At 37.9% G+C, this 25,964-nt stretch overlaps 1 protein-coding gene across 5 annotated transcripts in view; it reads right to left on the bottom strand.

Annotated features, from left to right (window-relative positions):
* The window catches only part of adgrl2b.1 (adhesion G protein-coupled receptor L2b, tandem duplicate 1), a 110,070-nt gene that overhangs the window by 57,017 nt on the left and 27,089 nt on the right, over positions 1-25,964 (bottom strand). For all 5 annotated transcript variants that reach the window (XM_016449703.1, XM_016449702.1, XM_016449704.1 and 2 more), the window contains exons 3-5: positions 15,676-15,889; positions 13,389-13,498; positions 8,707-9,507 (exon numbers count right to left, since the gene is read on the bottom strand). In XM_016449703.1, the coding sequence (XP_016305189.1) occupies positions 8,707-9,507; positions 13,389-13,498; positions 15,676-15,889 (1,125 nt within the window). The remainder of the gene's footprint in view (positions 1-8,706; positions 9,508-13,388; positions 13,499-15,675; positions 15,890-25,964) is intronic.

Raw genomic sequence — 25,964 nt, 5'->3', positions numbered from 1 at the left:
ACCGTCTTCAGAAAATCTTCGATGTCATTTTCATTTAGTCTTTCCTGTAATGCCTGATAAAGTAGCGTTTGTAAGCGCAGTGCTTATTTGATTACAGCTATTACCGGGGAAACCGCTATATCTCCCGCTCCAACAGCGCCTCCTGCTGGCAGAGAATGAATTTGCATTTGCAAGTCTGTGGGAAACACTGGTGTCTGTCAGCAAACATAAACAAAAAGCATGCTTCAGAACTGTTTTGAGAAGGTGCTTAAGTTTTGAGCCATGTATTATTAATCTGAATTAGGCTACTTTACTATTTACTATCTTGTACCCTGCAATAATAATTTACTCAAACTCACTTTTATGAGATGAAGAAAAAAAAAAAAAAGAAAATCGGCCCAAATATTGGCCAAAAAAATCGGCATCATATATCAGCCACCGGCTGCCCTGATTTCTAAATATCGGCATCGGCCAGAGAAAAAACCCATATCGGTCAACCTCTACCCCCTAGTATATGTTTTTAAGTAATTAAATTAATATAAACACATGAATAGTCGACTTAGTCGGCCAACGAACAAAAACTGTCTGACGGCCGATCATCGGCTTGGTGTGTTCCAGGCTTAATGGCTTAAATGAACAACAATTAGTTCACTAGAAAAATCTTTATTCGGGGCAGCCCTATTCAATTTGTAAGTATGAGTGATAGCAATAGCAATGCTTAAAGACCAACAATTAACCTTCATTAATCTTCTTCCTAACTGACTAAACTATTAGCAAAGCACAATCTGAAGTACTAGTCTCATCCTACTTATAATAAGGGATCTAGAGCCTGCCAGATCCAGGCCCAGATTGTTGTCGCCTGTCCAACGTCTACAAATTGCAACCTGTGCCAAGCAACCAATGGGGAAACATTCAGTAGATTAACATCTGCATCTCTTCAGCCGTTGATAATAGACCACATACTGTAGAGATAAACTGCTACTGCTTTCGGATCTAGCTGCACTTTACCATTCAATCTTAAATGGAGCTCAAAAACACTTACACTCTAATTTTACAGTTCAATAAATGCAGTAATGCATCCACGTAATTGCTGACATTACATTTGGACTGTACTGCCAGACAGTGTTGGGGGTAAAGCATTACAATTTCCGCAATCAGATTACTTTTTCAAGTAACTTGTAAAGTAACTTACATTAACTTTACATTTACAAGAAAATATTGCTTTGTCAAATAAGCAACACCAGTTACTTTTTTTTTTTTTTCCATTTATTGAATGGCAGCAAAGCAGAAAGGTTTGTTTGAGCTGCGCCCTCTACTGTACAGATGTGAATGTACATTTCCTTCAGCCTGAGGCTTATTCATTTCACTTTTGGTGTGCAAGGGCTTTTACAATTGCCAAAAAGTAGATTTTTTTTTTTATTATTTATTTTAAAAACAAACAAGCAAGCCCAGCCCAGATAAGAAAAAGAAACACAAAAGTAACATAACACATTACTTTCCATAAAAAGTAACCAAGTAGTGTAATTAGTTTCTATTTTAGGGAGTAACGCAATATTGTAATGTATTACTTTTAAAAGTAACTTTCCCCAACACTGCTGCCAGAGGAGAACTGGCCCCCAGTTTTTATTCTCCTTTATCCAACATCAAATGGAGTTTTTCGTTCCTTACCAATGGCTTCCACAACAGGACACTAAAGATATTATGTACTATGCAAAACGTCTTTTTGAAGTACTATGGCATGATTTTTAATTAATGCCTGCTTAGGAGTGATGACGATTTGCTGTTGTGATCTGTGATGCTCGCGCCGCAAACCTTTCAGGCGCTTCAGTCTGATTTATGAACTGCTTCATCAAGAGAAACACCTTTTTTGTAGAATCTCTTCAAAGATTTAAAGCTTTAGACCCCACACAGGCATTACATTTCCACTTATCACCACAGACTAACAGGTGTCAAACGCTCCATTGCTAAACGACAGCATTAGCAGGTTGACTGGTGAGTCCCTGTGAATAGCCGCAGGCACATAAAAACCAGACGGATTGGTGCCCAAGTCAGAGACTCCATTTAGAAACGCTGATGTATGTGTGCTAAAGACCAAAGAGAGTGGAAATGTGGCTTATTAACTTCGGGACTGACACTGCCTCTAGGAATACACTGCGAATGTGAAGCAGGAGAATGAAAAACAGGCAAACAGTGAGGAGGCGAAGGGGAAAAAAAACCAGAACAATACTCCCTTTTTTCTTGCGCACTGTTCTCGGTTTTGTTTTCTGCGAATGCTTCGATTCAACTCAAAATGTGTTATGTTGAAACTCAAAACACACAGAGGCACCCTTGTGAGATATTCCCAGAGGACAGTGGCCTTCAAAACCACATTTTATTCTCTTATTAAGCTGATATGCACCAAAACTGGCTTTAAGTAAGCTATATTTTATGACTTTATGTATTAAAACAAAATGAACCAAACAAATGTCATTTCAGTGGTAGCTATAGGCTCTTTGTGCCTTTTACATCTTTTACACACAATTTAGGTTCTGTGGGACATTGAATTTCTTCCTCTTTACTTCTGAAAATTCCTAGCAATTATTGCCTCATCAGATTCCGAATTTTTACCTTTTTTAAAGACAAAATGGTCCGTGTGCATCATTTAAAATGGCTTTAAAGGGGTCATATGATGCTACTAAAAAGAACATTATTTTGTGTATTTGGTGTAATGAAATGTGTTTATGCGGTTTAAGGTTCAAAAAACACATTATTTTCCACATACTGTACATTATTGTTTCTCCTCTATGCCCCGCATTTCTGAAACGCGTCGATTTTTACAAAGCTCATCGGTCTGAAAAAGCGAGTTGTGCTCTGATTGGCCAGCTATCCAGTGCGTTGTGATTGGCCGAATTCCTCAAGCGTGAGACGGAAATGTCACGTCCCTTACCATATTGTGATGCCTGCGGCAACTACATGTGACGACCCCGGGGATTGACAGCGCGAAGTTGAAGTATTTCCTCAGCAACCAGCACGGATCAGCTCCAGGCATGACGAAGCGATATCGTCCTCTTTTGGAAGGCCAAACAAAGTAGTTTCGCTTTCACAACGAAGCACACAGCGCCTTCATGACATGGCGGTGGCGGCAACAATACTACAGCGAGAATAAAAGTTATGCCTTCTTTCTTTGCGTGAACATTTGGGCGGCGTTATGCAAATCTTCCCACATAGTGAGGTAGGTATGTGGGGGCGTGTTAGAACGAGCCGTTTTAGGTAGGCGTGGCTGACTCTGAACTTTTATAAAGAATATCTCTTTGGATTTGAGACTTTAGTTTTTGCAACTTTACAGATCTTCTTTATGCACCAAGAGCTTGTAACACTCCAAAGAGAAAGGAAAAATTGAAATCGCATCATATGACCCCTTTAAATTGTCAAAATGAGAAGTTAAAGTGTCAGGATTTAATGCATTTTATTATTATTATTAGTAGCTTCTCTTTCAAGAAAGAGCCATCAATGAGAGTTTAAAAATGCATTTGGTTCCTTCCTTTTGACTTGCTCTCTTTTCTGAATATATAATGCTTCACCGATGAGTCACGAGACTCTTTCGTTCTGTGCTTACAGTTAATATGAATTGATGCTCACAATTAATTTGACATCTGGAGCTTAATGCATTGATTGTAACATAGCATTCAACGAGAAAAAAAAAACATGGTTTACCAACTGTGATGATGTGATGAATTTGACATCTTTCTCTCATCAGACAGCTGTAATCAATCCTTCATGGAAAAGGCCATCATGGAATTTTTCTGTTGGAGGAAATGGGAATGCAAAAATAGTCTCCTGTTCATCATTATAGATGTTTATGCACCTACGACGACTTCCAAGTTTGAGAATCCCGTAAATGCCCATTAAAGAGATGATGAACATTGTCTCATCATTTACTCATCCTCATACCATCCCAGATGTATATGACTTTCCTTTCTTCTGTGGAATGGAAATGGAGTTTCAGAGAAAAATAATGCAATGGAAATCATGGTAATCCATACGTCCCCAGTTGATAAATCAATGTCTTATGATGAGAAACAACAAAAAAATATTAAACATGTGACCTGGTAAACTTGAAAGCGATTGTTTATAGTTTTCTCAAACACACCTATTGTTTTGCTTCAGAAGACAATGATTCATCAAGTGCCCTTGGATTTAGCTGGTCATAGCTGGTGTGCAGGCTGCTTTTAAAGGGGTTTTGACCACTTCTTTAGCTGGTCAGGCAGGCAGGCAGACCAGCTAAAACCAGCTCCTTCCAGCTTAAACCAGCTAATGGAGTCGTATGGATTATTTCTTTTTATGTGGTTTTTGACACTTTAACTTTCAGGGATCCATATACTGACATTATATGGAGAATCTCCATTTGTGTTCCACAGAAGAAAGAAAGTCACATACATCTGGGTGGAGTCACATACATGTTTGGGTGGAGTATCCCTTTAAGGCCTGTGAAAATGAGTGAAAAATGAGGTAGCTAAATCGCAGATGAATGGTCTTTTCACATCAGAGTGGAACGAATATGCATCAGGTTGAAGGAAGCACAAAATTCCTGCTCGTACAATAGAGGGTGCAACACGAACCTTTAACCTATGACATCAGTGCGGGACAGAACCTTACGAGAGCGGAAAATCCTCATTGCCTTCTACCTGCTGGATTTTGTGGATAAAATGTCAAAGCTGTGGGAGCCAGCGTGAGCGGAGCGGACCTGGAATAATGTACTAATAAATGTAATGTACCCATCCAAACTCTACTGTGGAGTACAAGTCATCAATACTGTTTTCTGTGCCACCAAGTGCTCTGATATATGAACCAAAACTCAAATATTTTTTGATGGTCTAACTCCAAAAAACTGACAAGCTCACCGTACAAAGTAACTTTGCTTTTTCAGTAGGCAAATGTTCATACAGCATACCCATATTTGTGTTTCATGTATTACTATTGTGCTTTGTATATTCTGTCATTAAAAAGCGCATCTGGCTCCAACAATTTGTTTGGACAATCTAGACGTAGATTTTTGTAATGGTGCTCTTCACGCGTTCCTCAAAATAAATAGACCGGAATAACAGATTTAGAAAAGACAAAGAGAAGATTAAATGAGTTAGAATGTCAAATTAGACACACTAAGGTCCATTTGTTCTTCATTTAGCCCAATATATTTTTGTCAGTCTTGATTTGAACACACCTTTCACGTGCATTTTCATTTCACATTTGATATGAAGGCTCAGCACTGAAAAAACAACAAAAATAAGACTGGCTCGCTAACATTATTATACAGATTTCATTATCAAACGAATTTGTGTGAAGTGACAGGAGATGATTTCTAGCTAGAAATGGAATATAAACAGAAATCTTGTCGTATATATTGACAAGTTTGACACATTGGGAAAAGCTCAGTCCTCCATTATGGTTCGAGCCGCTTTTTTATAGCACGCTTCTCATTTCACACTGATTCCCTTATAAATCAAACGTGCTTCAAATCCGTCTGTGCCCTCATGGAATTCTGAGAATTGTAAAGGAGGATTGTTACGAAAGATTTAACACTCTCTGTTCCTCGACTCGCAGTAGCATTTCAGGGTGTTGTTACAGCAGTTAAAGAGCACAACAGTGTCCCTGGTACTCTTTTAAAAGCTGGAAATTGTGCTAACATGTAATTACCCAAAGTACAACTCACAGTTGAGGCTTAATACGCAGCTCATAAAGTCTGGTAATGAGATTTAATGGCTCCCATAGACGCATCTCGCGTCATCAGTTTGGAATGGTTTTAAATTCTACAGATGCTTTGCGGGCAGGTATTGCTGTGGGGCTTCGCTGCGTTCCCTGTGAATATTAATGCAAGCAACTCATTTTATCTCTGCACTCAGAGATCAGGCTTAGAGATTTCATTCCCACTAAAGAGACACTATTTACATTTTCTTTCGAAGAAAAATATTTTACTGCAACATTGAGAACTGAAATATAACAGTTTAATATTGAGCAATCAGAGAAGAAATATTTTATATTTAACATTAAATTACCTGAGGTTTAATGGCAACAAACAAGTGCTTTGTGTATGTTCAGCACAAGCTCACTGATGTAAAGCTATGCTACTGTGAACAGGAACGTCTAATTATACTTTCATTAACACAGCAGATGTCCTAGTTTAAGCTCTGGTTTTATAACCACAGTAGTGACGGAAATTAACATTCCCATTAAGGGACGATATTTGCCCCCTTAAATTGATTTCCAGGGGCATTTTTTACCTTTATAATGGCTTTTTATAACCTTATTAAATGTATCCGTCATCTGTCAAATCTTTACATTTTATTTAATTCAATTAGAATAATAAAACACTATAGGGCTGCTACCAATCAAATAAAATCAGCATCTTTGCACTGCATCTAAAGGGGCATTTAGGGGCATTTACAGAAGCTCTCTAATGCAGCTCTGAGGTGGCATAAATAAACATTAACAGGACCTCAGGGATCATCATAAAATAAAAAAAGCAATTCAAGTCAAGGTGACTCACTATCTTCATGGGTGAGTCATTGAATCCTTCACCTGATTTATTCAAAATCTGATTGTTTACATTCAAATTTATATTTAAACTAAAATCTAACTTTATTCATTAATCAGATTTACATTTAGTAAATTAAGATTTGTAAAATTATTATTATTTTTAGATCAACTTTCTAACGCTTTCTAAAAGAAATTGTGGAACAAATAAACATGGGTATCAATATTTTTGGCAGCGACTGCAAGTATCACATCTGAGTCTGTGGTTCAGATTTTGTGTTGTCATGGTCTCTGTCACTTTCAGACCCTCCACAGCTCAAGGGCTCTTTGTTTTGACCAAGGGTGATTTGCCAGAGGTCCCAGCACAACACTATTAATGTAGCAACAAGGTACAACCACTCCACAACCAAAAACGGGATATAGCAGCTGGACAAGTGTTTAAAGACTTGATGTAAACCTGCAAGAATGAATGAAGCAAGCCTGGAATTTCCTGTGAAATTCGACCCAGTAGCTCAAAATTTAAATCAATACTGCAGACTTAACTTAGTAAATTAAAGTATGGCAAAAACAACCAAACTCAACAAAACCACTGGCTTCTCAATGGCAATTCAAAACCATCCCAAATTTGCTGCACTGCCCTGATCACCCACTAACGCCAATTATGATAATTCAGATGTTAATTACATTTACATGTGACTGCCAGAGTGAAAATAGGCTGAACGCATGCATTCCCTGTCATGCATGGTGGGCCAGTTAAAATTTGGTGCGTCGACTTAATTGTAGCTTGAAGGGGGGGGGATCTTGGAATTTCAAGGCTCGACCTTTGCATGCACACGGCTGAGGACAGCAGACAGAAATGGAAACAATCAGACCTAGTCAAAAGGGGAGGTGCTGCTAAAGAACAGCAGGCACCAGTGCCACCACTTACCATAGTTTTTATGGAGCCACTTTTGTGCCACAACTCTGTACACACAAGGGGATATTGTAAGCACGCAAAAGTATTTTACATACATGGGAACTCAGTTTTAAGCATTAAATTCTAACAGAAATGTTCATCAAAAAATGTGCTGATGTCAACATCTGAACACAATTCTGAGATCTCTGTGACTGCAGTACATGTGCAAGATCTCACTGGCTTTCTCTCCTCATACATACTCTGTGTGCTCAGAGCTTTCACTGCTCACATGCTCAACGGCGCATAGCTTTTGCACCAGATTTTCAACCTATGAGGGATGAGGGGGAAATATTGATGACTGGGTACATTTTTTTTAGAAACAAAGTGTCACATTTTGCAAAAAGATACACGGTTTTACAATACAATAATTCTTTACACATGGGCACGCCTTTTTGCACATAAAATACACTCTTGCATGCACAGGGTATTTGGCACAAAAATAATAACATTGTGTTTCTGTTTAATTATTCTTCTTGCTAACAGAAGAATGTTGTCTAATGGCTCACAATCACAATTAATGGCTCTTGATGACTGATCTTTTCTCCTCTGGCAAGTAATTTCTCAAGCCTTGTTGTGAGGCAATGATACATGCATTTGGCCATGCAATGACTATTGCTTTAACACATTTCTGGAGAAAGCAAAGGCAACTAGCTTAGACTATAGATTTTCTTAAGCAGGGTCAAAGCTAGGCTTAGTTAACATACTGTGCAATTAGAGGTCTACGCTTGGTAGCGCTGTCATTCCTTGAGCCTTTTTGCAGCCAATGATAACTGCATCTTTCCATGCACATGCTATGCATGTTCCTTTACCACACACCAAATGATATTGAGATTGTCTAAATGTATTGGAAATCCCATTCTCTTGGAAATTAATCAGATTCCAATTGGAACAAGTTGAGATAATTTTCTTCTAGGCTTCTCATATGCTTTTGTGACACATGCCAATTGTGAAGATCCCCCTGCAGCTCCCGGTCTGAGTTTACGGGTGAGATTTACAGGGTTACGGAAAAAATAAAGGGGAATAGGACTGCAAAGACTCATCAGCCACTCGAGTCGAGCGAATGAGAGCCTTGCTTGGCTCACTGCCATAATATGCCTTCACAAGCAGTCACTGCGACAATCACACAAAACGATAATCCCATACACTTCAGCTATTTTGATTTAGAGGACTCTCTACAGTACTCAACATTAAAACTAAATCATCCATAACAGCCTACGCTCTGCAGACAAATCAGACTCCATAAAGACCATAATGAGTCTTACCTTCATCTGGATCGGGTGGCCCAAACTCCAGATTGTATCGCAGAATGTAAAAATTATTCCACACGTATAGCTGATTATCCCTCGGGTTGTAATCCACAGCTGCGATGTACTGATACTGGTTAGGGAAGAGGATATTTACATACTCCCCTTGCCCCAGTTTGGTGTTATACACATAGTCAATTTGGCTCTTACTGGCCTCGCTTTCATTCTCCTCATAGGTGGAACGGACCACGTGAAGTATGCCGCACACCATGAAGGCATTGGAGGCCGAGCGTTTGTCGTAGACGGTCTCCCAAGTGACCTCAAAGCGCAGAGTATAAGGATTGAGCTGGCTGAGAACGATACGTCCGTTATTCTGTTCTGTAGCGTAGATAACCCACAGTCCCCGTTCGTCAACTGCCAAGTCAATGTCCGTTTTCCCGCCCCAGCGATACGGCGAGGTGTCGTGGTAGTTGGCATTTGCGACTATGGCCTCCCCGCTCTTTATCCGAGTCCGCAAGTCAAACTTGACAATATTTCGCGTGCGTTCCTTGTTGAAGAAGATGGCCCCGTCGTATGCCACAAATCCGGTTCCGTCAACACGGTGTGGAAGTTTGTAGGTAGTCGTCTGTCGGCCGCTTCGCAAGTCATCGAGTGAGGCATACTCTATGAGCGTGTCAGTGCGGTACGGAGTCCACGGCATGAAGTAGATCTTGTCCCCCGCCTGCAGGGGGTCTTTGCACCAAGCTCCGGATTGCTGTTCCGCCTCAAAGACAAAGGCTGGATCTCCTACCGCTTTCAGAGTCCCAGGGCAAATAAAAACTGGGAAGAAAGTTCAAGAACTAGAGTTAGAAAACGAACCAGGAATGCACTCTACAATGCACTCCAATACCTACTATGCATACTTTAGGTCCAATTATTTGGGTGTGTTTAAGTAAAACATGGCTTTCAGAAGCTAATGTACCACATTTTCACTTTGGCAGTGTGATAACTGGTGTTGCGTGCATAGTCGAAAGAAAACGAGAGGTTAAGTGAGACTCTGTTTTGAGGTGGCCTTGCTCCCTTGAGATGGTTTTCAAACAAGCGTAACTGAGAGGAACAGACAAGAGGGAAAAAAGAGGACGGCAAAAAAAGTCCTGTAAATGAAAAAAGATGAGAGAAACAATGCTAATGGACAGATAACATTCATTTTGGAATATCTACGTTCACGGTTCTTTTACGTCGACAGTATGGGGAGGGTTTGTCAGATTGGTCGCAAAAGCCATACCTTTGAAAGTAAACACACATACATGGATTATGTCTGAGGAAAGAACCAACGACACATGAGAGGTGGGAGGAAAGGACACGGAGGTCGAGGGAACAGGATGGCAATGCTGTTCAGGACAGATAGGATGAGAGCCAAAGAGAAGAGTCTTCGCTCATGTCACTGAGGAACGAATACGAGAGCGAGGCCTTTGCCAAACGCGCCCGTCTTTGGTTGGTGTTGAACCAGTTGGAAATGCAAAGTCTGTGGTGAACAGCATATCACATGCAGATGGCTACAGACAGTCGGCCTCTCTCTCCCATCAATATCATTGAAGGAAAAAGCCAAATAAAATTCAACCAAAGTTCATTGTACATGAACCAACTGTGTCAAAGAGCTTATCTTACTTTAACGTGAAGCGTACGATTGTTCTGCTACTAGTAGCATTGAATAAAATGGCATAAAAAATGTTTCCAAACAGGTTTTCAAGCTGTTTTTTCCTGTCTTAAAAACAAAAAGGTCCCACTTTAGTCTCATCATTGGCTGAATCAAAGTTGGGTTGGACTAGACACTTAAAGGTAATTTGTTGTTAACCCCACAGTGTTTGCACTTTGCAGGGGATCAACTGAAAGACAGCTTACTTACAACTGGCTCTGCACATTAAACTGGGAAATTAGAAAGTATTTCATCATAAAAATTGCACGCATGACCTTGGGAAATGGACAATAATATACAATATAAGGCATTGAAGATTTCTGTTTAATATCCATGTGTGAAGTGTAACATTTTAACCTCCAACCTAACATTTTCTGGGCTTGGGTTCGATAGATCTCCATCTTGATATCATGTAGGAGAAATAACGTTTGGGGTCTGTAAGATTTTATGTCTCACCAAGGCTGCATGTTTTTGATAAAAAATGCAGTAAAACAGTAATATAACTTTTCTATGTGAGTATGTAGTAAAATGTAATTTATTTCTGTGATGCGCAGCTGTATTTTCAGCATCATTACTCCAGTCTTCAGTGTCACATGATCTTCAGAAATCATTCTAATATGCTGATTTGCTGCTCAAGAAACATTTCTCATTATTATCAATGTTGAAAACAGTTGTGCTGCACAATAGTTTTGTAGAAACTGATAAATTTTTATCACAGGATACTCTGTTGAATAGAAATTCCAAAAGAGCAGCATTTGTTATTATTTATTTATTTTTAGAGATATTTTTATGGGCCTTTTATGCATTTTTTATAGATAGGACAGTAGAGAGAGATGACAGGAAAGCACTGGGAGGAGAGAGGGAGTGGGATCAGCAAAAGACCTCGAGACAGGAATCGAACTCGGGTCGCCGTGAGCGCAGTTGCGCTGTAGGTCGACACACTAACCACGAGGCTATTGGCACCGACAAAAGAGCAGCATTTAACATCATAAATGCATTTACTGTCAGTTTTGATCAATTTAATGCATCCTTGTTGAATGAAAGTATTTTACATTTAGTAGACGCTTTTATCCTAAGCACTTTTATTTTCCGCCACAAAGTGGTAAAGTTTAAAAAAATGGTCACACTTTAGTTTGGAGACCAATTCGCATTATTAACAAACTATTAACTTTGACTTTTGCCTCAATAAACTCTTAATTTGCTGCTTATTAATAGTTAGTAAGGTAGTTGTTAGGTATGGGGTGGATTAAGGATCTAGAATATGGTTATGCATAAGGCATTAATATGTGCTTTATAAGTACTAATAAACAGCCAATATGCTAGTAGTATGCAAGCTAATAAGCAACTAGTTAATAGTGAGAATTGGTTCCTAACTTAAAATGCTACTGAAAAAGTTAATGTAATTACTAAAAAAAATTAAATAAATACAGAGAGAAAGAAATATTTGATTTTCAAAAGACATATCAGTCTCAGCCAAAATCACAGCCAAAATTTTTGGTCACCACAAACAGGACATGGTCCTCTGACATCCATCTGAAAAAAAACTAGAGGCTTTCAATAGAGAGACAAACACAAGAAACAAAGCATCTGTAGAAAAGACAGAATATTTTATTTCTCAAGGACACAACGGCCATCAGCTGCAAAACGGGACAAAGAATTAGAAATCCAAAAGCTGAGCTGAAGATATTAAACACAGAGTAAACACCTTTCCATTTAATCACTGACGGAGAAACAACGGCACGAAGCTAAACGCTGAAACGGACAATGGCTCGGTTCCAAATCCTAATGAGCTGCTTACTGTATAGAGTATTTATATTCATTTTATATATATATATATATATATATATATATACACATATACAGTGGGTACCACTGTATATATATATATATATATATATATATATATATATATATATATATATATATATATACATACACACACAAACATATACTGTACATAAATAAATGTATTAGTCTGTATTACACCGCAAATAAGTGTACTCTTGGGTTTGTGTTTTGTATTTTTGCACTTATTAGGTTATTGTGTGATTTTCTTGGTAACATGAATTGTGACTGTTGATAGAGTTGCTGCGCATGAAGAGAGTCTGAAATCACTTAGGATGTGTGTTTTCATTTACGATGCTTCCTAAGAAGAGCAGCTCACTATGTTTTGGAACAGAGCTATTATATAAGGATAAAAGCTGTTAGTAAGCTTACTATGTATGTTTGAAGCGGTATATTACGTGTGGGGTGCTATTACTTATTCAACATCAAAACATGGGTCAAAGACGAAAAGGGGGTTTCAACATCAAAACAATAAAAGTTTAATATAGCATTATTTGTATTCATTTATTTATTTATTTTTAATAGACTATCACACATTTTTACCATGATTTACACTGCAAAAAATTGTGTCTGCATATTTACTGAATCGTCAGAGGACAGTGCAGCCCTAAAAATACTAATTGATTGCAATTTTAAATCTTTACCAATCTTTGCCACTTACCTTCAAACCACTAGGTTTGTATATAAAATATAATCAAATTTAGTAGGATCACTTTTTCTTGTATATATTTTATTAAGTACAGATCAGAATAAATATGTTGTTTTATTTTTACATAAATATATCTGTTATGAATGACAATGGAACATTATTTCACCCACATATTGACATTTTATTTATAAAAGTTATTTAAAACATTAAAGCAGACACTTTACTTGCGTTTAATATGCTTTTCTGTATATAAAATCACTTTTGTAAACTTAATTTGATGCGGACACCAAAATGGGACGTATCATCTTTGACCCACATACAGATGAAGTTTTAGGGTTGTTTTATTTATTATTATTTAAAAAAAAATAACTTAAATGTTATATGCCATACCAAATTCCATAATATTACATTTCAGCATTTTACTGTTCTACAATTACTTTGCAAAAAATTACAGTAAAATAAACGAGATAAAATTGTTATTATTATTTTTTGGTATGAGCCATATTTCAGAATATTTGTAAGATCACTTACTGTATGGCACACATTCATACTGGACCTCAAGATACTTGTATGTCCCAGGACACGGATCTGGAAAGACGTCCGAGCCAGTGATGACAACACACTGCGTCCGATTGTTACACCTGAAACACCGAACAACATTCAATGAAATCAATTAATGCACAAAACTCCTCAGAGAAGTGTTCACTTAAAGGGACAGTTACCCGAAAATGAAAATTCAGTCATCATTTACTGTTTTGAAGATATTTTAAAGAATGCTGGTAACCAAACAATTTCTGGTTCCCACTTCATTGGGATTTTTTTTCATACCATGGAAGTCAATCGGGACCTACGACTCTTTGCATACACATATTCTTCAAAATATCTTCTTCAACACAGTTTTAACTTCACATTAGCACCTTACATGACTCCCCCACACCTCTAGATTAGTTATGTGTCCATCGAGCTTATGAATATTTGCTTCTGCATGAAGAAGTCTTGTATCATTTTTGTTAATTGCACCTTCCTTGCATCATGTTCTGCATGCACTGAAGTGCAGCTGTGTTAATGCATGCTTACACATCCTCATGTTAACCACAAGATACTTTAGCTTTAGGCTATCCAGGGGGAAAATATTTATTAATTAAGAAAAAAAATCATTAATTCTAACTCAAGGCCAACTGCAAGTAATTCTGACGCGGAATATAAAACAGAAAAGTAAAAAAAGGGCAGAAAACCCTAAAGGACTTTCAAATTCTCTTCCAGAAAACTTCCAGTTTTTGGGCTTTTCACACTGTTTAACCTTGGGTTATTGTCTCTTTAAACCCTGATAGCTCCGGAACAGGGTTAGCACCAGGGTTGCCAAGTCTGTGGTTTTACCGTGGAATTGGGTGACTTTTAAACGGTTGCTGCTGGCTGTATCTTTTCTCCCCTGCGGGTTAAAAGTTTAACATATTGCATAAACTGTATTTGACTGAAATGCTTGTATTGAAATCTTTTACCCATTTTAAATTTTACCAATGCTAAAACTGTGCTGGATCATGAGTTTTGTGATCATCAGGATGGAATGAGAGGTAGAGTTGAGTGTCATCAGCATAGCAGTGCTATGAAAAAACATGTTTCTGAATGACAGAACCTAGTGATGCCATGTAGACAGAGAAGAGAAGTGGTCCAAGAACTGAGCCCTGAGGCACCCCAGTAGTTAGATGTTGTGACTTGGACACCTCACCTCTCCAAGATACCTTGAAGGACCTATCTGAGAGGTAAGACTCAAACCACTGGAGTGCGGTTCCTGAGATGCCCTTTGCCTATAGGGTTGACAGGAGGATCTGGTGGTTAACCGTATTTTTTTTAATCTGTAAGAATTTTCTATCCATCTCTTCCAGGTCAAAACAGACCCGAATGCATCATGATGGTTAATCTTACTATTATATAGTCCAAAAAGTATGTCCAGGACAAACTGGGAGGAACAATCAGCTACAAGAGTGAGACAAGCCTGTTATTTTAACAGCTCACATATAAAATGTGAAGCCTAGAAACACTAACTGTTTCTAGGTTTGGCTAGAAACAGTTGTTGGCTGTTAACCAACAACATGGCCTACAAATATTGTTGGCTATTAAAATTGTGAAAAAGAATTTGAGAATTACATGAAATGGATTTAAACAGAGCTGGGAAAACTGTACTTGGTAGGTGAATTAACTGTTATGTAGAAACCTTTAAATGACATGTATTGTGAAAAGCACTACACAAATAAATGTGAACTGAACTGAAAAAATGTGAATTGAATGCACAAAATCAAAGTAGCCACAATATCTGGTTTGCTTTAGATGCTTTAGGTTTAGACAGTCATCAGTCTGTGTGTGAGTTCACACATTTACTCAGACAAGAGAGCCTTCAGAGAGCCACTAATATAAAGAGCAGATATTTACTCAGGACCGCAGGTACACTGTAAGGCTCTGCCATTTCAAGTATATGACCACCTCGTGCAAAAGAAGAAATTAAATGTCAAATTTAGGCCATCCTGAAAGCAAAAGCATATGGTTCATTTTGAGGAGTATTCCCTCAAATTCCAAACTAACAGTGACAGAATGGAATATGTCAAACCCTAATGAGGTTTGGACGAATTAAAGTGGACTAACGCAGGTGGTGTTTATTTATAAAAGAACTCTGGAAGAATTTGAACTTGAGTTTGCATGTTAAAACTCTAGAGATTTTCAGAAACAAGCACACGATATCTGCTGAGCGAAATTCAGTATCTACAAACGAGGAAATAGCATCCACATTTGGACTACAGGCAATGCTTGGCAAACAGTCTTTTACCTTTGAGATACGATTTTATATGCATCCGGGAGGTAGCAGTTAATGTTCTCCATCTGGAAGGGGTCTGCGTCGCATATCTTGTCGTCTGTGCGGCCGTAGTTGGCGGTTTCGATCATGATGACATCACTTCCCGGGCAGCGCAGATCGATGGGGTAACCCTCACACGACAGCTCTCTCCGCACCAGACCGAACGGCAGCGCTGCACGACTGAAGGCTGGAGGAAAGACAGGCAGATCACAGGTCAGAGGATTTCAGCTTAAATGGCCCACCAACACTGAACACACACACTCAACCTGAGGACTGATCCCTGAAATTTGACATCTTATTCACAGACGATCCTGTGGATGTATATGTGTGTGTGTGTGAACCTGGACCACAAAACCAGTCTTAAGGGTACATTTTTTGAAATTGAGATTTATACATCATCTGAAGCTGAATAAATAATCGTTCCATTGATGTATAGTTTGTTAAGATCGATTTCAGCTTAAATGGCCCACCAACACTGAACACAGAAAAACCTAAAACAGTGCATCTTTGTGAAAGACTTTGAGTGCAACCGGTTTAAAAACAGTTTCGTATTTGAACTGGCAGACACTTTTGAAAATCTTGCTTTCTGTTTTATTACAAATTAAGTTCTTAGCAATGCATATTACTAGTCAAAAATGAAGTTTTAATATATTTACAGTAGGAAATTTACAAAATATCTTCATGGAACATGATCTTTACTTAATATCCTAATGATTTTTGGCATAAAAGAAAAATCAATAATTTTGACCCATACAATGTATTGTTGGCTATTGCTACAAATATACCCCAGCGACTTAAGACTGCTTTTGTGCTCCAGGGTCACATATATGTGTTTTTAATCATGCCTTTTTTTCACTTTCTTAACCACAAAAGCATTAAATACTGGACATTACCTTCTTGCATGAAGTAATAACTTGGTTTGGTGTCATTTCTAAAATTACAGACTGCACTTTTAGCATGCATTATGTCTACAGCTCTCGGAGTAATGTCATAATATTATTCTTAAATTGCATCAGCGTGATTTCCTGAGTCCTGTATGAAGTAGATGGGTCAGCATATTTATTTTGGTGCAGCAAATTTACAATTTACCATATAAACATGTCGACGAAAATAGAGAAATGTTGTCTGATATCTATTAATGTATGTCACTAATAAATGAGACGACATTTGTGCATTTGTCCATTTTGTTTTGCATCCTCGCAAAAAGCCATCATACTATAAGATATGACTATTAAAGACTGCCATGCAAAAGCTATGGTTATGACCATATGGTTGGTCAGATTTCCCTAAGATGCAGGGAACATTGTGAAGTGTGGGAGGATAAAGTAGCTGATATTACTAACCAAAACATAAAGAGGCGTTTTCTGTTGCCGTGCAATATTTGAGATATTGTTATTCTTTACAATGAGGTTTCTGGACCACATGGTTTAAAATATGCAAGCAGAGACATGTAGTTTACATTGGGACTGTCCACTAACTGTGTGCCAAATTTCATAACTTGTTACTGTATGATTCAACGAGCGGCCACAGACTTGAGGTCAGATTTCCTATCAGCTTGCAGCAACACAAACCCTCTTTTGGAGTTAAAGGGGTCATATGATGTGATTTAAATTTTTCCTTTTTCCACTCTTTGGAGTGTTACAAGCTCTTGGTGCATAAAGAAGATCTGTATCGTTTATAATGGGTTTTAATGTTTTTGTCTCGTCGCTCCGGCCGGACACGGCCTCACAGTATGGTGAGGGGCGTAACATTTCCGTCACACGCTTGAGGTATTCGGCCAATCACAACGCACTGGATAGCTGGCCAACCACAGCACACCTCGCTTTTCAGACCGATAAGCTTTGTAAAAATCGACGCGTTTCAGAAAGGCGGGGCATAGAGGAGGAACAATAATGTACAGTATGTGGAAAATAATGTGTTTTTTGAACCTCAAACCGCATAAACACGTTTCATTACACCAAATACACAAAATAATGTTCTTTTTAGCAACATCATATGACCCCTTTAAAAATTACTGTCAGGATTTACTAAAGACCCGCAGTGAATAAATAGCAATTAAAAGGCAGTTATTTTTGCGGCTGAACGTATTGCATATGCATTTGTAGGGGTTTCCCTTTCAGAAGCAAAACTTACATAGTGCATGCATTATGACAAACACAGAAGTCATGTATCATCTAGAGACCTTCATGAAAAAATGGCTTCTGTGCTTGTTATAACACATGCACTGATGTAGCTGAATTACGTCACAGTGCATGCGTCAAAAGTCAATTGTCTGTCAATGTGCCTTCATCAACACAGCATTCATCCCATCACACGCTCTGCTTTTATACTTCAAATGCAAAGCAAACCTTGAACACCCAGCAGACACACACTGCGTTCATTTCAATTTAAGTACTCAAAGCTTTTGTTGCATATCTTTCCTCTGCATATCTTTACTCAAGTATTTGTGAGTGGAAATGAATAGAGAACATAAATCCCCGCAGTATTATTATTTATTTTATCGAGAGATTCAGACAGAAGGGTGGATATGTGGCGCTTTGCCCTCACAGACTGAGACTCTGAGGACTGAATACGCTGCTCTGGATCCACTCCAGGATTTCCATCTCTCACTCTCATCCCATCCACATTCAGCAGGCAGTGAGTTAGTGAAGCCACAATGCTCAACACTGCACAAACGGTGTAAAAACACGGTAAAGAGAAAGCAAGTAGACTTTTGCGTTTAATCTACATTATGCATGAATAGATCATTGTAATTTTTTTATCGTGCAGCCCTAATACAGGGTTTCTGCAGGTTTTATGAAGGTAAACTTCAAGACCTTCTTTAGACCAAGTACACAATTTAAGGAAAAGGATAAAAGAGACACAATACATTGATATGGTCTCTAAGTGTAAATGTCTTGTATTTGCAATGCTTCAACACTTGAAATCACAATTTTCAATAGATTGCCATTACTTTTCAATTCAATTTATACCAAAAAAATAAAATACTGAAATAACTTATACTGTACTTTTTGATCACACTGCAAAAAAAAAAGTGCTCTTCTTCTTCAGTATTTTTGTCACATTAACAAATATTTGTTCTTGTTTTAAGCATAATTTTGTTCTATTTCTCAGAAAACGAGACTTCATTTTGCTTCTCGGGTAAATGTGTCTTGATTTAAGTGGGGGGAAAATACTGAGGAAGAATTTATTTTATTTTAATATTTATTCATTTATTCATGTATTTATTTTTTATTTTTTGCAATGCATGCAACATTTAATGAAATGACTATGAATGTAAGACTTTCTGCTCTGATTTCAGATCATTTAAGGTCTCAATTTGTGAAAAAAGCAAATTAAGACTTTTTTTTTTAAAACTGCGCTGAAAATAGATCTGATCTGTTATCTGGTTACAGAAAATACCTAAAGGATTAGTTCACCCAAAAATAAAAATTAGGCTGCGTTTTACTCACCCCCGAGGCAACCTAGGTGTATGTGACTTTCTTCTTTCAGACGAATCCAGTCGGAGTTATATAAAAAATTGTCTTTGATCTTTCAAGCTGTTTAATGCCACTCAGCGGGTGTTGCATGCATCAGTCCAAAAGAAGTTAAATAAAAATCGCCCATCCATATAAAAGAAAATGTCTCACACGGCTCCGGGGGGTGAACAAAGGCCTTCTGTAGCGAATCAATGCGTTTTTGTAAGAAAAATATCCATATTCACAACATAATAATCACTTTAATGTAGCTTGCGCTCACAGTTGTACACGGAAGCAGCTCCGGGAGCATGACGTATGAGGTCAGCGCTGCGCATGTGCCGGTGAGTCTCGTGAAAACCAACGTTTCTTAACAGGATCAAAGGAAGCAAAGTTACTTGTTTACTTTAGCAAAGGAAAACAAGTCTCCTCTTGGCTTATACCGAAATCCTCTGACATTCTTCTTTACAAATCCTCATCTTGTACTTCTAATTCTTGACCATTGTTTTGTTTTGATCTCTCTGCTACGCTTCCGCGTGCGTCACTTCTGAGCGGCGCATGCGCAAAGCCGACCTCATACGTCATCCGCCCGGAACTGCTTCCGTTTACAACCGTGAGCGCAAGCTAGATTCAAGTGATTATTACGTTTTGAATATGGATATTTTTCTTACAAAAACGCATCGATTCGCTACAGGAGGCCTTTGTTCACTCCCCGGAGTCGCGTGAGACACTTTTTTTTATGGATGGGCGATTTTTATTTAACTTCTTTTGGACTGATGCATGCAACACCCGCTGAGTGCCATTAAACAGCTTTAAAGATCAAAGACAATTTTTAATATAACTCCGACTGGATTCGTCTGAAAGAAGAAAGTCATATACACCTAGGATGCCTCGGGGTTGAGTAAAACGCAGCCTAATTTTCATTTTTGGGTGAACTAACCCTTTAATATAGACATATAGACAAATGTGCTCTAATTGGGAGACTGGGTCAATAATTATTATCTGCTGAATTATTTGCTAAATTTAAACATGGAAGAAAAATTGAGTGATATTTTTTAAAATTCCTTTTTTTCCCCTAAAATTATAATTTAGCATTCCGTATTACTGATATAACTTTGAGAAGCATGTTCTATTGTACAATATATATATGTTCACTAATGCTGCAAATCCACCTATACTTTGCTTTATGAAAACTAACACATGCCCAACTGTAAATATTATAAACACTTAAACTAGAAGAACATTAAGGTATTTCAACTGGCAGTTTCGAGAGAATGTGTTGGTGTTTGTGTAAGATTTATGCATTTACGGCTATGTATTTATTTATTTTGTATCCAGTATGACATGCAGAGATAACCATAAGTAAGGCATTTCTAAGCCGGCTGACTTCAATTTTGTGGTGTTGTTGAGACATTGAGCTCAGACTCAAGCCTCAGGGTTTGTTTCGCAAAACGACCAGCCGACTGTTCAGTATCCCTGACTAATGTGATGCATTTCCGAGTGAAACGATGATACTTACTGGAAAACGATGTGGGCAAGACTTCACTGTGTCCTTTGTAGCATGCATGTGTCATTTCACTGGCAGAGAACCTGACTTTATCTTGATAATGAGCTTTTGGTGTTCTTTGGAAAGACGTGCACAGATAAACAGTGCAAAGTACACAGGCTTTCAGTTGAGCTTTCTGTTGTCATACTCTGCCGTCTCAAACAATGTTGCTCCACTCACTGGCTCTCTAGAGTCGATATTTATTTCCACAAACCAGCACAGTTTTTCAAACTCACCTTCTGCCAGCAGCAGTCGAGATTTACATCAAAGCTGGGAAAGCAGTAACAGTCGCCCTAAACGAGCCTGCCAAAGTGTGTGGCTCTTTATCTCACGCTTTCTTTTAACTTAACTCATGTTAAGGGGGAATCCGATGCCATACATAATACATTACATGCAATGTTCCATGCATTGCCATGGCAACAGTTCTAGCTGGATTGTAATTAGCTGTGATCCTGTTCCATTGGACTTGACTTGGAATTTTATCAGGAATTCTGGTCAGTGGCTGGAAAAGTAGTTTTCTTATGCATCTTCCTGGTGTTTGCTGTGGGCTCAAGCCAGCATAGCCAATATCGTTTCACAATATACCCCATTTTCTGCTGCTCAACAGAACTTTATTTAATTTATTTATTATGCAGGTAAGACCTCTTCCAATTATTTATTTTTTTATTGTATTTATATTATTTTTTATTTTATTTATTTATTTTTTTGCAGGTAAGACCTCTTGACAATGATTTATTTATTTTATTTTATTTATTTATTTTTGTCCCCAGTGTTTCAGGGTCTCAAAGCAACTCGGCTCACAGTAAACTTTTCTCACCAACTCCATCTCTGTATGCGCTCTGAGTTCATGCATTTCTGGAATGCATTTTGGTTCACTTCATTTACACATTTGCATAATTTCCAACATTTCTGTGGACAGAAGTTGACAGAAATTCCTCAAAATAAAAGCTTTAGGATTTGACCATTTAAAAGTGAAGAACTTAAGGCATAAACATTGGTAACTTGTAGAGTTAAATGATCTTTATAATGATCAAATATTGTTTTTTTACTTAACAGTACAACTGTAAGTTACAACAGTAATATATTTCTGTCTCCATTATAATAATTAGATTTAAAAACTAAAAAATAATAAAAGAGGTCTTAGCTGAGATGTTTAATAACTAACTAACTACCTAACTAACTAACTAAATAAATAAAGAAATAATTTTCTATACATATTTTCTTTATATTTATAGAATATATTCTACATATATTTATACACACACACACACATACACATACATATATGCATAATATTCCCTATTTATGACATATAAGATTAAATGTATACCTGCATGTCTTTAAGACCATTAAAAAGCAGGTCATTTTTGTTTGTTTTCCAGTTTTGCTACTATTTTCAATCATTTCTAACTTTCCTCGTGGAAAGATCCCCACTCAGTGACCATTTAGGCAGAATGTCTCCCAAGCGTGCGAGTGTGAGGGCCGCTTCCAGCAGGATTCCTGCCTGTCACCCTCCATTAATGCAAATTTGATTGGCCTTTGTGGCTTCAGGAACAGCAAACAGCTGCATGCAAATCCAACACACTCCCCCACGACCGGCCCCCATTGTGTCCCGGACTCCACGGGGGATTTCTCAGACGGAAAAATGGGTGGAGAGGAGAAAAGGATGGTGTCATCTTTAGAAAAGTATGAGAAGTCCCACAGTAGACCCAGCAGGGACTTCTTGAGCCTCCTTGTCTTTTTTTTGTGATTTTCTTCCCTTATTACTGGACGCCAAGTAGCTTCAGAAGAAAAGGAAAATGTGCAAACTGCTCTCAAGTGCCTATAATCCAATATACAGAACAATGCAGAGCTTACGGTGTTGTACTGTATTTTCCAAAAGGATTTAAGATGTATTGGAAGGGGGTTAAGCTTCTTTTAAAATGCAATGTTTGTCTTTTTAAAGTTTTTTTTTTTTTTTCATCTCAGTACTTCAGCCTCTAAATTTCGCTGTTGTTTGAGGAATTCTTACCATCAGAAAGAAAGCACTTGTGCCAAAATGCACCACAAGGCAAAAACAACAGTTTACCTACGCACGATGATTTTGTGGCATCATCAAAAACTGCTCTGTTTATGCGAGCATCTAAAAAAGCCCAACACAGTGACAGTGACTCACATCGAAGGCATGAGTTTGGGTCGGGACTGTCCGATTTGGGGGTTGAAAACTGGCATATGGGGAGTGTTTATGAAACTTTTTGGAAATGAATTATTCATTATTTTTGCAATTTCACCAACACTTGGATTTGTGATGCTAGCGGCATAGAAATGATTTGACCTGTTGATCTCTGTCGAGCTGGGAAGATGCATGAGGTTCTAATTTGCATCATTTTAACATTGTTTATCACTGGAAAAACTTGCCTCTAGCTACATTTCTGCAGAACTCCAAAAATGTAACTATACAATTCAGTACAGTTTTCAGATTAAATGAATATTAGTGTCAGTAAAACACCAACAACTTTAATTCCTTTACACACAAATTACAGTTAAAGGAACAGATTATTGAACAATACTATGTTATGACCTTAAACCCCTTTCACCATAGTGCAGTATTTGTAAACAAATACATTTTGTTGTCTGCATCACATAACTAGCTCCATGTGGTACATGGTAAACTTGCTCATTAGCTCACCTGGTACAGTATAGAGCGCAACAGTCAGGTTTCAGAAGTAAAAACTCCATTCATTTTCTCCACTGGGAAATACATTTTTAACATTAACTGATAAACCTTAAAAGACAGAGCTGTTGTGAGCTCTGAGGTTGTGAATCGATTGTATTTGCTTTTGTTGAACCCATCTGATCGCATTAATTCACCATTTTTTTTTAAATGATTGTATTTAATACTGGAATTCGTGGTGAAAAACTACATTACCCATGATGCTGTACAGAAAATTCCACCAATCAGATTCTCACGGCGAATGAGTGTGCCAAAAGAGATCTTTAGCTCCGCCCACTCCCATGAAGCAGAGCAAATGACATACATGAGTCAGTCGCAAAACATGCAAGAAGCAACAAAATAATTTTGCTATATATATATATATATATATATATATATATATATACTAATTGTGGAACTACCCACTTTTTGGCGTTTTCGCACCGCCGGAACTGGGTGCGATTTTAGTACCGGACTGCCTTTTTCGAGAACCAAATTAGCTCCTACTCCGGAGCAGGGTCTAACCAGCACAACTGGTACGAATTGTGACGTAGGTAGACATTGATTGGCCAAACGCGTATGAAAACGCCCTCACCCACCATGATTTAAAACACCGTGTAAACATACTGTAAACATTGTGTCAACTTATTTCGCAAGTATGGAGAACAGCGATAGATGGACGGACGCTGAAGTGCACTTGTAGCAAATGTAGCACTGCCAGTTGTCGTTGGAGATTCTTAGTCCTCCTTTCCGTTCTTTCAGTCGCTTTACGTATACGTCGACTTTCCATGTCCATTATTGTGAAACCCGCGAGACACAACAAAAACACAGCTCCGATCACAGCGTCCTCCATCCTCCTGTTGTTAATGTTGTTCTTCTTTGTTTCTGTTGTTGAACGCCGCGCACAAATGACGACGCTGTCGACCGGCTTACGTCACTTCTTAGTACACACTGTCGGTGCGAATGCAACCCTTTAAATGGTACTTGGAAATAGTTTGTGGAAAATCGTCCCAGTACTTTAGTACTGTACATTTAGTTCTGGAACTAAAGCGGTGTGAAAGGCCCTATTTTGTATAATCCCTCTTATTTTTGGTCAAATGTTTAACATTTGCTTGATTCTGCAAGATGTACAATACAAAGTACAATGTGTGCAAAAAAAAATAAGTGCAGTAGTAGTGAGCTACTTAAGGAACCAAAGGGCAAAACTAAATCCTGACAGACAAAAGCAGTTTCCAGGCTGTGACTAATCCACACCAGACCTGGAACACACTGACTACAGAGATGAAGAAACATGCGAGTATGGAAAAACACTCTGGGACCTGTTTGACAACAGGCATCTTTATCATTGAAGACACATTACTAACAACTATCATGAAAAAAAGAAGTTTTGATAGACTATACTTACAAATATCAACAAATGAGTATTACAATACTCTGATATAATTATTATTAGATTATCGTATACGGCGTATACGATAATAAGATTATCAGTCAGAAGGATCTTTTGTAATTGAATGCCTGTAAATTAATTGTTACTGAGTGCATCTGTAATGTTTATGGTCAATTCACATAGGATACGCAACATTAAGATTGGTGTCCCTACTGTCTACACAAATAAATATCTGTATGTTTTCTTGCAGGGAATGTTAAATATAATAATCGGGTATTTTTAGTGAATATGTCTAACTTTGCAAAATGCCATATTTTCTAATTATAAAATGCATCACTTATACTGTGTTTCTGGCAAGAAAGGTGTTCTTTTAAATCTGAGGTTTTTGTCGGAGTTTTGTCTCTCACACCAAAACATCTCAAGAGGTGAGCAGGAACAGCGCTTGAGAGGAGTGAAAATGCTGTTACTGAAACCACGCCTTCTTTCTTTACGTGCACATTTGGGCGGCATTATGTAAATATTCCCACATAGTGAGGTAGATATGTGGGGGTGTGTTAGAATGAGCCGTTTTAGGGGGGTGTGGCAGAGTCTTAAGTTTGATAAAGAATATCTCTTTGGTTTTGAGACTTTAGTCTTTGCAACTTCAGGGATCTTATCTATTCACGAACAGCTTGTAACACTCCAAAGAGAAAGGAAAACTTGAAATCGCATCATATGACCCCTTTAAACAAAGGGGGAAATCCTTTCGATTTGCTATAATACACAGTTTATCACTGACTTTCAGAGTTCATTATAGTGTTTTTTGGTGTCACTCAGCCTGATGGTTTGGCTGTACTGGAACTATTTTCATTGGTTGGAAGCAATAATTGGTCAAATTTGGCCTATCATCAAATTGGGCCTTTCACACTAAGTGTGATTAATATACGAATGCGAATATACACAGCAATGATGTTCTTGAATCAATACAATAAAACCATATGGAGCGATTCACATTGTGCGCGATCAATCGCGGTGCGACAAAGCAAGTTTTTTTTCCAACCAGTGTGCCAATAATTATTATTAATTATTTTCATTGGTCGGAAGCAATAATTGGTCAAATCATCAAATTGGGCCTTTCACACTAAGTAGGGCTGCTTAATTAATCTAATCTCTAATCGCGATTACAATTATGGATGCCAC

The sequence above is a fragment of the Sinocyclocheilus anshuiensis genome, unplaced genomic scaffold (assembly GCF_001515605.1).
Source record: "Sinocyclocheilus anshuiensis isolate Anshui unplaced genomic scaffold, SAMN03320099.WGS_v1.1 scaffold1635, whole genome shotgun sequence".
Classification (NCBI taxonomy): Eukaryota; Metazoa; Chordata; class Actinopteri; order Cypriniformes; family Cyprinidae; genus Sinocyclocheilus; species Sinocyclocheilus anshuiensis.
This window is presented reverse-complemented; position numbering and strand designations above follow the sequence as displayed.